This window comes from Amblyomma maculatum, chromosome 4 (genome assembly GCF_055883805.1).
Source record: "Amblyomma maculatum isolate TAMU_Amacu chromosome 4, ASM5588380v1, whole genome shotgun sequence".
NCBI classification, from domain to species: Eukaryota; Metazoa; Arthropoda; class Arachnida; order Ixodida; family Ixodidae; genus Amblyomma; species Amblyomma maculatum.
In genome coordinates, this window is record NC_139347.1 from 66,284,728 (window position 1) to 66,298,213 (window position 13,486).

At 43.7% G+C, this 13,486-nt stretch overlaps 1 protein-coding gene across 1 annotated transcript in view; it reads right to left on the reverse strand.

The window, feature by feature from the left end:
- The window catches only part of LOC146191286 (cell adhesion molecule Dscam1-like), a 123,083-nt gene that overhangs the window by 31,190 nt on the left and 78,407 nt on the right, over positions 1 to 13,486 (reverse strand). Inside the window, exons 10-11 of the mRNA XM_084600303.1 lie at positions 819 to 980; positions 214 to 501 (exon numbers count right to left, since the gene is read on the reverse strand). Coding sequence (XP_084456429.1) covers positions 214 to 501; positions 819 to 980 — 450 coding nt within the window. The remainder of the gene's footprint in view (positions 1 to 213; positions 502 to 818; positions 981 to 13,486) is intronic.

Consider the following 13,486-nt stretch of genomic DNA (forward strand, 5'->3'; position numbering starts at 1 on the left):
TTAACTCCCACTTACAAAGTCATTGATTTACCAATGACATTGGTTAAACGGATTTTTCTTATGTGAGTCAGTGATTGAATGGCCCAGTATGTGTCAGATCAAGCACTGGCTCATTGTCTTTTTGTCTAGTTCATCGGGAAAGTGCATTGAGGCGGCATCTGTTGAGGTGCAAAATTCTAATGTTACATGACAACTGCCGAAATTTTCACCCACCTTGCACTACCATGGGCGCGGTGTAGTTGGCTGACGCTGCCGGGTTGGATGCGACGCAAGTGTAATTGCCCGAATGGAGCTGACGTACGCCGGTGAATGAGAGGAAGGAGGTGTAGTCGTTGGCTTCAGCAATGGACGCCCCCAGGGCACGCCTATCTAACGGGAGACCGTCTTTGAACCACTGTATTGAGATTGGCAAGTCGCCGTCGGACACAATGCATGCTGCGCCAGCCCTCTTGCCCTCTGTGAGGTCTTCGGCGAAGTTGAACGGATTCACCACTGGCGGAGCTGCAGGATACAAACATGCATAAATGTTGCCATTATCTCTTTTGCCACCAGAAAACATATCTTTGTGTGTTTGTGGGTGTAAGTATAGTGCACATGTGTGCCCGTTTCGGGTAGCTCTTTTCTTATCTTCACGGGTGGCCATTTGAAAATGTGGTTCATCGTACGAATTCAGCAAATATGACAAAAAGTCTCTACTCTAGCTCATACTTACAAGAGTTACCTAATGTTCACTTCTTTGCCAATACAAGTTTGCAACACACTTCATGGAACGGATGCCGGTAAAGAAGAGATAGACTAGACTACCAAGATCCACTCACTCATAACGTGCACGGCGAGTTGTCCCCTGGCCGTATTTCCCTGCGGATCGCTGGCGAGACAGGCGTACCATCCATTGTCGGCGCTACGCTGCACGTCCACAACAACCAGGGAGCCGTTTGGGAAGCTGCGCTGACGGTGGTTCTGGGGCAGCGAGCGGCCGTCTGGGGCATAGTTAACAAGGAAAAAAAAACTCGAAGATATATTTTTGCTGTTTGTGATTATCAGAAGTAATATAATGATCGAATTCAAAACTAGATGGAAAAGAGCAAGACATAGATTATCAGAGGTAATCTAATGATCGAATTCAAAACTAGATGGAAAAGAGCAAGACATAGTTATACTAATTTTTCGAATAATCTTTAATTCGTAAGCAGTAGGGGTGCTCTTGAATGAAAATTCTAGCGTGTATCTTTGTATAGCCTCCGAGCAAAGCCTAGGCTCCCAGCAAGAACCCCGGCGCAAGTGTAGCCCCATGACAAGAAGCAAAAAGGAAGCAAGAAAAAACCCATCGAGAGAGCCTGCACCCAAAAACAGACGGGAGGGAAAGGCGGAGAGGCGGGCGCACTGTTACCAGATTCCTTCAAGGACCCGAATTACCGACAAGCGAATGGGAGCGCTGATCGAACAGGACGCTCCAAGTTTAGTGAAATGTGAGAAAAGTAAGGAATACACAATCACCGAATATATTTGACATCCACGAATTCAGTATAAGGAAAGCGAAATACAAATTCAGAAAATGTAAAAATAATATTGTTTTTCGGCCATAATCTCTACCTAAAGCTACAAAATATTGGGTGGCGCTTAACTCGCCTCAGGAATGGACTGCAGAAGCATAATATGCAGCGTTCGTTGCTAGAGTTTCTGCCACTCCAGCTTTCGTTGCTCTTTACCCTGTTCTCTTCCTTTTTATAATTTTCGTGAATTTATCGTAGCTGAGGACCCCACCTACCGCCTCCGCTCTGAGCCCCAGCACGTCATCAATGCATAGGTGACGACCAGCGCGGCTCAAACTCGTTCATGTAATGTTGTTTCCTGACGTCGCATATCCCCTAGACGAAACAGCTCTCGACCATGTTAACTGCCACTTGCCAAACCATTTGCCAACTGGGCTATTTCAAGCGGGCTTTTTATGTCACACACACATTACCGAACAATAAATGTTAGCACATGTAACCTGTTGGCTGTTACCGGCGATGTAACTTGCCAACGCTGCCATATCTAGGGGTCTTTTGACGTCACAATATTTGCCGATTACTTAGTGCTCGGCCATGTCACCTGCCGATTACCACCGGTCACGGCAGCTGCCCCCTCGGCAATTTCACATTGTCTTTTGACGTTGGATATATACCTAACGATCAATTACCATGCGGCACCGTCACTTGTCAGAGCTCATGCCAACTTGGCCTCGAAACCTCCGATTGGTCGAGAATATAAGGGAACATGAACGAGTGCTGATTATGGAAGTGACGTCATGAGACAACATAGTAGCAATCGACCAATGGCGTACCTAGCTGTTACATAGACGGACGGAGGCTTTTCTCGTTAACCGGACCTTTAATGGTTCGCACTAATGACAGGAACTTTAAGGCAACGGGGTGCGGGTAAGGGTAAGTAATAAATACCAAAACCATAAATGAGGAGCCACCAAAAACCACTCCGCTGAAAGCGCATTGTACTTACGAAGTTCAATGAATAAGACCATCTCAGGAATTGGCAGCATTTTCTCGCCAATAGCTTTCTCTTTGATAACGCCTTTAGTAATTGGATAGGCAATGTATGAAAATTAAAATCGTTATTTCATACCTAAATTGCTAACAAGATTGTGACTACCATCTCAAATCCGCAATCAATATGATCTTCACCTCGCGGTTCTTTTTAGCTATTTCAGCATTCTTATCATGACCGGAGCGAAAATAAAATATCAGATGGAATAAACTAACTAAACTGTATATTACAAATAAATCCCATTCTTCCTCCGACGTCATATAACCAAAATGGGTAACTGACAAGAATGAAAAGCCATGGCGACGAACAAAGGACCGTTATCACGGCAGGCACCAAGAGCCCGAGGCACAATACGGCGCTGAAAACAATGGATGCTTACTTTGGGTGGCCAAGTCGCCCAAATCTTTGCACACATGCTGCAGAGAAAAACTATCGGTGCGAGAAGAATACCAACAGTAGCAGCTCGTTCGAAGAACAGGAAATATATACCTAACTAAAAAGATCAGAAGCGATCAAAACCTTTGGTTGCGTTTTATGTAGATGTATTGATGACGCCATCCTTCCGGCGCAAGGTTCAAGAAGACAAATGTGCCTTTAGTCTGCGAAGTAGATATCTTGCGGAGATTTGTTCCGTTATTGGGAACAAGCATGTGTATTCATCCACTCTGTTTGGTAGGTCTTCCTGCGAACGGGGAGCTTTCAATAAAGGCGGTCCTATCAGCCAATATCGATTAAAGTGCAGCCATTTTGATGTCTTGAGTCAGTGAAAATTGATTTAAATCGTCGTCGTGCGCAAATGCACCCAAGGGAGGGAATGAGAAGCGTCTCAGTCTGCAGCGGACCGTATGACCAAGTGTCACGAGTGATTATTATGACTCATGATTACGAGTCATTATTATAACTCTGAGTCATCGCTATACGTTTTTTTGCAAACTGTGTACTTACAGCGCATTACTTTCAAGTGCTTCATGCTATGTTGCATTATAAATGCGCATTGCGGGGCTGTTAGTTCATGCACGTAGTTAATAAAGCTTCAGTAACTTGAGTAATTACCATCAAGATATGACTAAGTTCTGTATTACAAGGTCATAGGATGTCACTTTCATCATTGATTACTATTTTTATCCTCTTAAATGCAGTATGATATCGTGCATCGCGTACAATAGCGCCATCGGGTTTTCATACTATAAAGTGTTAACAAGTGCGGGCGGCTTATGTGCTGAAGCGACATAAAATGCTTTTGTAATAAAAGAGCGACAGTTTTCGTCAGTACAGAAGCCGCATTTCGCCACAGTTAGCACATCATGAAAAGCATAAGTAGTAAAACTTGTACACATGCAAACAAGCGAAACCTAATCCCAGAATTTAGCGCCTTCGCTGCTGCTAGGTTTGCCACTTCGCACGTACAAAATTATGAAGAACTTAATCTCCACCTTTAAGGGCATAAGGTGACAGAGTTTCATGCACAAGAACAATTTTTTTTTTCACTTTCTTATATATTTCTTTTCTGCTTTCCAATTCTTTTTTGTCGTTTATACACAGATACTTAGCATCAGCAAACAGTACCTTTCGATTCTGTGCAGTTTAGCAGGTTTTATTGTTTCAACTAACTACCTGATCCTATGAACACCTTAAATTTTCTTAGTCTCACCAAGCATTGGCATTACCCGTCCGATTACACAGTTTAAATTTTCTTCATAAATGTAATCAAGGATTCGCTTTTTATTCTGAGCGTGTTCACATCTTGCAACCAATTTTTAATTTTTTAATTTTTTTATTATTTAAAGTAATTCTTTGATCACTTACACACCATAAACTTTTTATTTAGTATCACCAAGCAATAGATTTTCATTCTGAGCAAGTTGACACCCTTGAGCAACTTTTTAATTTTTTTCAGTTTTATAACCCACAAAATTACAATGATTTTATTAACTCTTCATCGCCTATCACACATTAGTGAATCACGAATCCATTAAACCGCAAATTAGCTTGGTGCAATTGTTTTAACGTAGCCCTTGATTGTTTCCGGCGCGTGGTACTGACAACGAAACTGACTATACGACGCCGACGGCTTTTGGAGCGAAAGAGCGCAATACACATAACAGTTGCATAAAACACATAACAGTTGTAATTTCACGTGAATACCATAAGATCAATATTCACCTCGGTGCGCAACTGAACTTTCACACAGTGGGCAGTAAAGAGAAAGTTGGACCGCCGTAATGCACGAGCACCAACAGTCTCCGGTAAACACAGCGCCCGGCACCGCCGGTTCAGATGCAGCACAAAATGGCGCCGTTGCCACGACAGCGATCATCTGGCAACATCATTCTTTAGCAGGAAGCGGCAAATCCTCCTTCAAAAGAGAACACCAAGCGGCGCCGTGTCGCAACACATAGGCCCCCTAGCAGTTCCTGATGTACGAGTACATCATCATCTGCACGATTTGCGGCATAAAAGTACACACGGGGACGCTGACGGCTCTCCTCACTGCGTTTGCCGCATTCGCTGCGCGCTGCCGTTTTCGCGTGTACGACCTCGCGCTGGAGCGTCGCAATACACCGCCTGCATTGCACCTTCATGAAGATCCGCCAGAATTTCGCGAACATAATTGGGCTAAGCAAATTTAGGCGAAGAAACTAATCAACCGCGTCAACAATATAGTGGAGAGATTTGGCGACGACGAGGCATACTTCACCTCAAAATCTGTTTCCTAAGGGATCCACAACACCGTACACTGCGTGCCCTTAACCACTATTTCATTATGTTACATTTAATATATTTAAGACATACAAAGTACAATCAGCACCGTGCAAAACAGCAGCAATATATTGTTGACCTTTGTTTTCGTTTGTAGCATATGGCGTAGTTACGGTTTCGTTTCTGATATTACGACCTTACTAAAGCGAACAGTAAAATCCAGGATCTTTGCGTTCTTCCATTCTTCTGCAACTCTCCAAGGTGCTCGTAGATTTGGCGGGCAATGTGTAGTTCACACACAGTGAGAGCCGAAGGACAACGATCTCGAAGAAGCAAGATGAAACTTAACTTTATTAACAAAAATACAAAGTACAGAAAACATATTTACAAAATGCAGACAGGCAACCACACATAACAAAAGACTGACTGAAAACGAAGCGCAGCTCCACGAGCTAGCACGCTAATTGAAACATGAATTCATGGCTCTCTTTACGACTTCCTCTAAGCCGGGGCCTGCTTGCTGTCGCTATCGTAGCTTCATGGAGGACCCGCAGCACCGCCGATGGCCGCGCGGCGCGCTCTCAAAAAACCGGCGCGGAATGTTCGAGGTCCGAGAAGGAGCGGACACAGCTTTACGCTGTCAAAGCTATATGCTTCTCTCCTCTGGCTCTCTAGAAAGACCTGGAATTTGTTAGAAGCCAAGGCTTGGTCAGCACGCGCGGCCTTCTCAATAACACGAAGGGAGGAGGACCATGTCCGCGCGGTTGTATGCATGCGGGAGTCAGCGTGCCTTTTCGCCCATGTCGACGGGGGCGAGGAGGCGCAGCGCGGTGGCCGGGATTGCGCAATCGGCCGCGCCTCAGTGGAAGAGCAGCTCGGTCTCTTCATCTTCGCAGCTTTCTCGGTCGTGGGCGCCGAAACATTTAAAAATGGACCACCGCAGCTTTACACGAACTCTGTGCAGTCGACGAAAAAGTGATACGGTGCAAAAGAAGTGTTTCTGTAACGGTCAAGAGCGCTAATAGACTATAAAGCCTTTTATAGTTTGTGACATGCGCGCTCCGTGCTGTAGGACATGACCCGCTTACTGGTTCTTCCACTAATTTACTTTGGCTCAGATTCAATACAATTATCTTCATTTCTCAGATAATATCACTTATAGCTTTTCACGAAAAAAACTTGTCGCGCTAATGTGATGAATAGTGAGTGGTGCCGAGTCAAAGGTGCGCTCTTGCATTGCGCGCGCGATATGTTTTCTTAACTGACCAAGTTGTGGAAATCGTACGAGTAAGTAAGGTTATCTGGAAGGCTATTTTTCAACCAGAAGGTGGTGTGCTCCGACGCCTCATTCTCAGCATTTATGGAAATTAAAAGGCAGATATCCTTTAATTAGGTCGTCTTCCCAGTTTGAAACCGTAGACGCTGAACTCACAATAGTGGTCAACTTGATTCATTAAAAAAAAGCTGGAGCAAGTGTATCGAGTCAACCAATACTGGTTACGAATGAAGAGCGAGGCGCAAGAGAGTTCTCTGTGCATAACATTTTAATGGCGTGGTAACCACTGCGCCCTTTCGACCCCTCTCACCAAGTCGTGTTGGTCAGTTGGCGACGTTCCTGAACTTACGTACATGAGGCAATTGATTAATTTCGTTTCCTCATAAGTGCCAAATGGCCGTCTCGAAACAAGACTTCTTGTTTGGAAAGCAAGATCTGCGTGTATGGTGACAGAGAAATCCTCATTGGTTCACAGCTGGGCCTTGTCTTGCTTTTACACGTACCGCTGTGGCAGCCCACGTTACAACAGTACTTCGTAGCTCTGTTTTCCAGGACCGCTTCCGTGATCACTGTGCGTGTATACGAAGTTAGTTAAACGTCTACTTCGGTGGTATCCCGAAGTTAAGTTTCAAGCTTCGCCGCCAGGGCTAAAATGAGGCGCTGCCATTGGTATAGAAGCAGGAGCTGCTCAGCTGCTGCGGGGCATTCAGGTGCCAGGGGCCACTCACGGCTTTTCGTCTAGGTTTACATTCGTGTTGTATTTCGGTTCGCCTTCGTATTATATCTCCTTTCTGCTGTGAAGGTGACAGGTGGCACTACTTCACACGGTCGAACCCCATCACGAATCTCGTCCAATACCTGACCTTCGGTGCTCTTTAGGATACTTCTCATAGTACCGTCTACCCAGAGTCAAGTCCTGTACACCACAGAATACAGGCTGCACACAAAAGGAAACCCGAGTGAACATTGTCCGCCATGATGAAAATGACCTTCGATTTTTGATCATTGCATTTACATTGGTTTTCGAGATAGACGCCTTCGCACAGATTTACGGGTAACCAGATATAAACCACAACAAAATTTTTGTATCGCAATTTATTGTCTTGGAATAAAGAAGATGACTTGCAAGTAAAGGCACGCTAGTTGTTAATAAAAAATGATTACTGTTTCTAAGCGTGTCATTCCCAGAGATGAAAAACAAAAGCGAGGCGGGGGAGGTTGGGGGGTTCGAGTGTGAGGAGGAAGCGTTCTAGGCAAAAATCTGAAATCCTCTTTTGGTCGAGCTATGCTTTCCGTGTTAACTTGCTTTGCAAAGCATTCAACTATAAACGCGCAGACAAGAATGTTGCTTTACTCGATCCAGCGTGTGACCAATTATGAAGAATTTTTTCTCCTGTAACCAAGAGAGCGCAAGTATCTGAAAAGTGAAGGTGAATAACCATTGTCAGGAGTTGCCCCGCTGTTGGAGGTTAGTGGTTAGATCGATCGAATCGTGAATCCAACAACGCACGCGGGATCGAATACCGGCTGCTGCTGCCGTTATTCGATGTGCGATGTCAGTGCGCGGTTAAGAACTCCAAATGCTCGAAATGTCTCAGTTCTCCATTACGACATCTCTTATAGCCTTACTCATTTTGGGACGTCATACCTTACACGCCAAACCAAACCTGGAATGTCTTACTACAGTGGCCGGAATTCCAGCTTTGTTTTAATAGGTCGACCAACGAGGTTTCTTTGAAAAATTCCGATCCGCAAACGTTATTTCATTTCATGAGCAAAGAATAAAGCAAATATATGACTTCATGATTCCTTCATTTTAGTGAGCGGGTAAAATTTCCTTCGATTTCCTCCCGTGGAAATTAATTACAAGAAGACTTTTTTTTTTTTTTTTCAATACGTGCCGGTTTAGATAAATATCCTAAAGAAACGTGTCATACGAACTGTACAAGAATTCGAAACGTTTCTTAGATGCGTTGTAAATTCATTTTTTATTCTACTTTTTCGCTAGAGCTCTTTAAATTCATTTTTTTTTTTTTTACTCTGAACGAACCGCGTAAGGAGTTTAAGCCGAAGTACGCGCTATGGAAGAAGATCTCGGCAAAAGTAAAAGCGGACAGTATGATGCGGTTTCGCTTCTTTACACGACGAGAACGCATTAGCAAGCCCCTAATTTACATCCGGGAGCAAAAGGCGCCAAGACGTGCTTTTCCGCCTCGCAGGAAAACGAAGAGCGCAGAAGAAAGTGAGCTCATAAGTCGCTCATTACTCCGCCGAAGTCATCAAAGACGGGATACAGACTTCGGGGTGTTTAAGCAGCGCGAACGAAAACCCCTGGTGGCTGCTAATGACCCGCACGATCAAGGTGGAAAGCAGCCGGACGCTGCGGGAAACTGAAGCAATCGCCTCATTAGTGACGGCCAAGCGAACGCTGGAGAAGGGCTGCAGTGAAGGTGCTTGCGAAATCACGACGCTTAGCTGGCAGCCATTGCGCGAAAGGCGGAGTTGGCTTGGGAGAAGCCGGCCGGCATGGGTAAGTAAACGAACGGTAGAAGTGTACGCGTTCTCAATGAAATACACCCAAGCGTATGTACAAAAACAATAACGAAAACAAATACACGGTGAACGAAGATGCGAGATGAAATGTGCCGTCTATTTCTTAAACAAGAAAGTCCGGTAAAGAATAAATATTTATGTAATGCACACTTGAAGTACAATGGCTGCTTGACATTAGTGTAACTAGAAAAGAAACCTAAATTAGCTAATATCTTTGATAATCGAAGCATGTGCTCAGGGCGGAGGATAAAGATGTAGTTGACCAAAGGTCTAAAGAAGAGAAAAAAAATTCAATGCAGTATGTTTTTTCTTCGCGTAGTTTGTGCTTCTATGTAAACCGTTTCAGCAACGTGAATGACGCGTCAATGGAAAACAATTGAAACTTTCTGTTGTCACGGCAGAATTTCTGTCCAGCTTTTGACAGTTGACTAACCTATTGTGACATGAGCAATTTCTGTAGTAACATGGGACTCGTCTTTAGTCACAGCAAAAAAAGTACTACTATATACTACAGAGTACTGCAGAAAGAGTACCAGTGTAAGGTATACAGAAACTGTGATATTTACAGCAGCATTAAAGTATAGGCTGTCGCATTTTTTATACGGTTCTGTACGTTTTTTCGACTAAAGAAACTAAAAGGAATAAAAAATAACAGTTAAAAAAAATATGACGTTCTGAAAGAACCGCAGAACAGCTTGTGTAACATTTGACACGGTTTTGGAGGCTTTGTTTTTTGTTTTTGTTCTTTTGCACAGGCAATCGAAGCATATCAGCTTGAATGAGTTTGGTAATGGTAAGAGGCAGACGCAATTCGCAATACGTGAAAACACCGAACGACACACCAGACAAGCCACAGGCACAAGCCACACTAAGATATCCAAAAACAGGCCGTCGCCATTGACTCGACCAGCTAGCATACACTAGACATGTCCAAGCTTCGTTCGCGTTGTCGCCGTTCACTTGATTCGTAGCAGTATAGATACGCTAGGTGAAATAATGTTTTCTTTTAGCCCCAAATAAATACGCGAAAATCTTTATTGCTTTGTTGTACACGCTCAGTGGTATCCATAAATACTGGGTCGCAACAGCCGTTGCCTAGCCACCGAAGAGCGAGTAGAACGACGGCATTCGTAACACATTCCATGTGGTATATAGCAGAGCAGAATAGTTAAATGTTAAACTTGCATTTATATACGTCGAAGTTCCATGTACACCTGGAACTTTTTTGGCAATAATGGGGAACCAGATTAAGCGTGAAATAAGATGGTCTCACCCAGAGTCCACCCAGACCTCCATTAAACTTTGTCCACAATAACGAAAAAAATGAACGTGATCGGACTGAACAAAAATAATAATAGTGTTTGATTGACTTCCCCCAGGTCGATGAACATACCCAAATGTTGCCCTGGCCACCAGAAAACGTAACCCAGGTTACCCGAAAATCGATCTTGGCCAAACGGATTCAAAATAAATATCTAAGTATGAAAAGCCGCGCCCATCTAATGGCCGCGCCCAAATTTGGCCTAGGTGCATCTAAAAATTTTGGTACCGATAACTTGACCAACGTAAATGCACTAAGTGAACCATGCCTTCACAGGTGTTAACATGTATCTACGTTAAACAGCTTTTATTTTTATTTTGATTTTCGGTCAGGTCTTGATTACTTCTTTATTAGAACTGTTTTCGTACCTGTACATATTGTTCGTTTCCGTACAGTGCATGACGCAAGCGAGGATCCGCAAGGGGAGGTGAAGACGGGAGCCAGAAACGCTGTCACTTCATGGCCCTGGAGGTCTAGCGCGAGCCTTTCGCTTCTTCCTCGTCCTCTCTCTCTCTATATATATAATATATATATTCTGTTTTGGGTGTACATGTACACCCTTAGTACATGTTAGTAAATGTGTAAGCTTAGTTGTGGGGTCTAACACCAGAAAGCGACTGAGGATATGTGACGCTATGAGGTGCGGGAGGGACGCCGTATAGGTTCACTGTACCGTAGAGAACGTAATATGATGCGGCTATTGCACGTTTTTTTTTTTTTTTTTCATTACGATTCCCTAGCTTGTCCTTAACGAAACTCCGTGGCGCTGACTATAAAATGTATTTGGCCGTTTTTCCTGTAAAACGCAACTCACAACTTTCTAGTAAACCTAGTGCGTAGATTATACAGGAGGGAGTGTTTTTGCGCTTCTTTCTGAAGCACCGTTTGTACTACGAAGGCACTAGCGAAAAGAGAAAGCACGGGTAACAGCGGTTCATAGTCAGAAACAAAAGCGGGTGCTGTGTTCTTTTCGCTTCTTTGATCCCGAAGGACAAGAAGAAACTAAAAAGAACTTAAAATGAAAGTGCTGCCCGTGGAGTGAAAGAGACACGGCGCCGGGAAAGAACGTGTCTGACAGGTCGATCTAACAGCTGGCGATCTTGGGAGGCAGATGGTGCCTTTGAAGCTACTTTAATGGAAAAATGATTAGTGTGATATTTCCTGGCAAGATCTGTTGAATCACGCCCCGCTGACCCTTTTTGAGAGGCTATTTCACGGTCGTCAGATAAGTGAGACGGGCGTGGTCCACGGCTAAGACACGAGTGGGTATTGAACTGAAAAAAAAAGAAAAAAAAATATTATTGTTCTTTTTTCGGTCTCTTAAAAGGACTCCTTCCGGAACCGGCGAGGACATTGGCTCAAACTCAGACGAGGCAAAAATGTTGCGCTACACTTTTGGAGAACTGAGAAAGTGGTTTTCAACACAAGATTGGATGAGAAATGGAATGTGTGATAGGCAAAGCGCGTTTGTGGATCAGTTGTGACTGAATACTTGCCTTAGCAGATATATCTTGACGTTAGGCCTTGCTGAATTGCCGCGGATGTTGTGGCTAGATTTGCTACAAGCACCGTTTTTTTTTCCAAAAATACAAGATCGACAACCTGCGAGCACAATCCGAGCTAATAGGTCACATTTAAACATGAAAATTCTTGGGTGCCGTTCAGTGCAGGATGGCGGGGCACAATATTCATTGATTGTAAGACTAGGAATGCATATGCAGCAACAGTCTATATTCTCCCAATAGCTGAGAAAAAGGAAAGAAAAATATGGTGTTTCGTTCAGACGCTAAGTAGGCTTTTATTCAGAACTGGTAGTGTAGTCGTTCTGTGCTCAGCCAAAATTGAGAACTTATGCCTTTTTTTTTTTACTCTGCACTTAGGTAGCACAAGAAGAGATGTTCGAAAAGCTTTTCTACTAAAGTTGAAGATTGCTTTTTCGCATCATGCTCTCAGAGTAAAATTAGTAAGAAAGCTAACGAAGTATGTTTGCGACTAGTAATCATGAATTGATTAAAAAATTGTGAATTTTTTTTTTTATATTAGAGGGGTATGTATGTCCACGCGGAACTAGATTGAGTCCTAAGCAACATCATCACTTCATACTTAAGTATTCACGGAGCTGCGAAAACAAGCAATATATGCGAACGCTCCTTTAAATGCGATTTCTATTTGAGCCTTTAATAAAAAAAACAAGCTTTGATGCCCTTAATACTTTGGCTACACAGTGAGAAGCGGCGTTAAGTGCATGTACAATAGTGAGAAGCAGCTGCTGAATTTGATTTCGACGCATTGTGCACGCCTGATTGACCTCATCAACTGCCCTCAAACGGTGTCGTTGTAAGGAAGTTCTCAAATATTAACATTTTTAAGGACATATGTTTTACAATACAATAATTGTAAAGGAGCAAACAGATTAACGCGATAACGTTACAGGCCCCGTTCTGGAAAAAAATCCGACATTTAAAGCGTTGCTGGTATTGTGAGCACAAAAAAACCACTGAATGACCCTGGCATTCAGTAGCCTACAGGTGCCATAGCCGAGCAAGGATTCTTCGATGGTTTGTGTATTTTAACGAGAGAACGTGATTTCACGAAGTTGAGAGGAGCTGCTAACTCGGATTACTCATTTGTGGTGGGAGGGTGGCATATAGAAGTGACCATTTTAGGACATTCGCATGCGAGTCAGAAACTGCAATCTTGCGCCACTGAGGCACGTTAATGGGATTTGGATAAAGTTGCTCTGCCTATGTCGGGTGGACGGCTACGCCTGCTAACAGATAACGTTATAGCTTAAAATTGTGTGCTAAAAAACTGAAAGCGCACTTAAGTGCCGCATTTAAGGGTGTGACGCGATAGTGTTTGTGGCTCCTGCTTGCCGCTCCCCTTCCGGTTCTTTGTTCAAGCACATATAGTTCGTGCTGGCGTAATTGACATTACCTTATTTATTGCATCTAGCACCTCATGCACTCTTAATTGCATTCATTCCTAAGCAGTCAAGCTATGCAGCTATCAGCCGTAAGTGATCACGTGACATGAGCGTGTGTAAAGCCCCAATTTAATCGAGCTGTAGAAACGTGCCAGCGTGGTATATG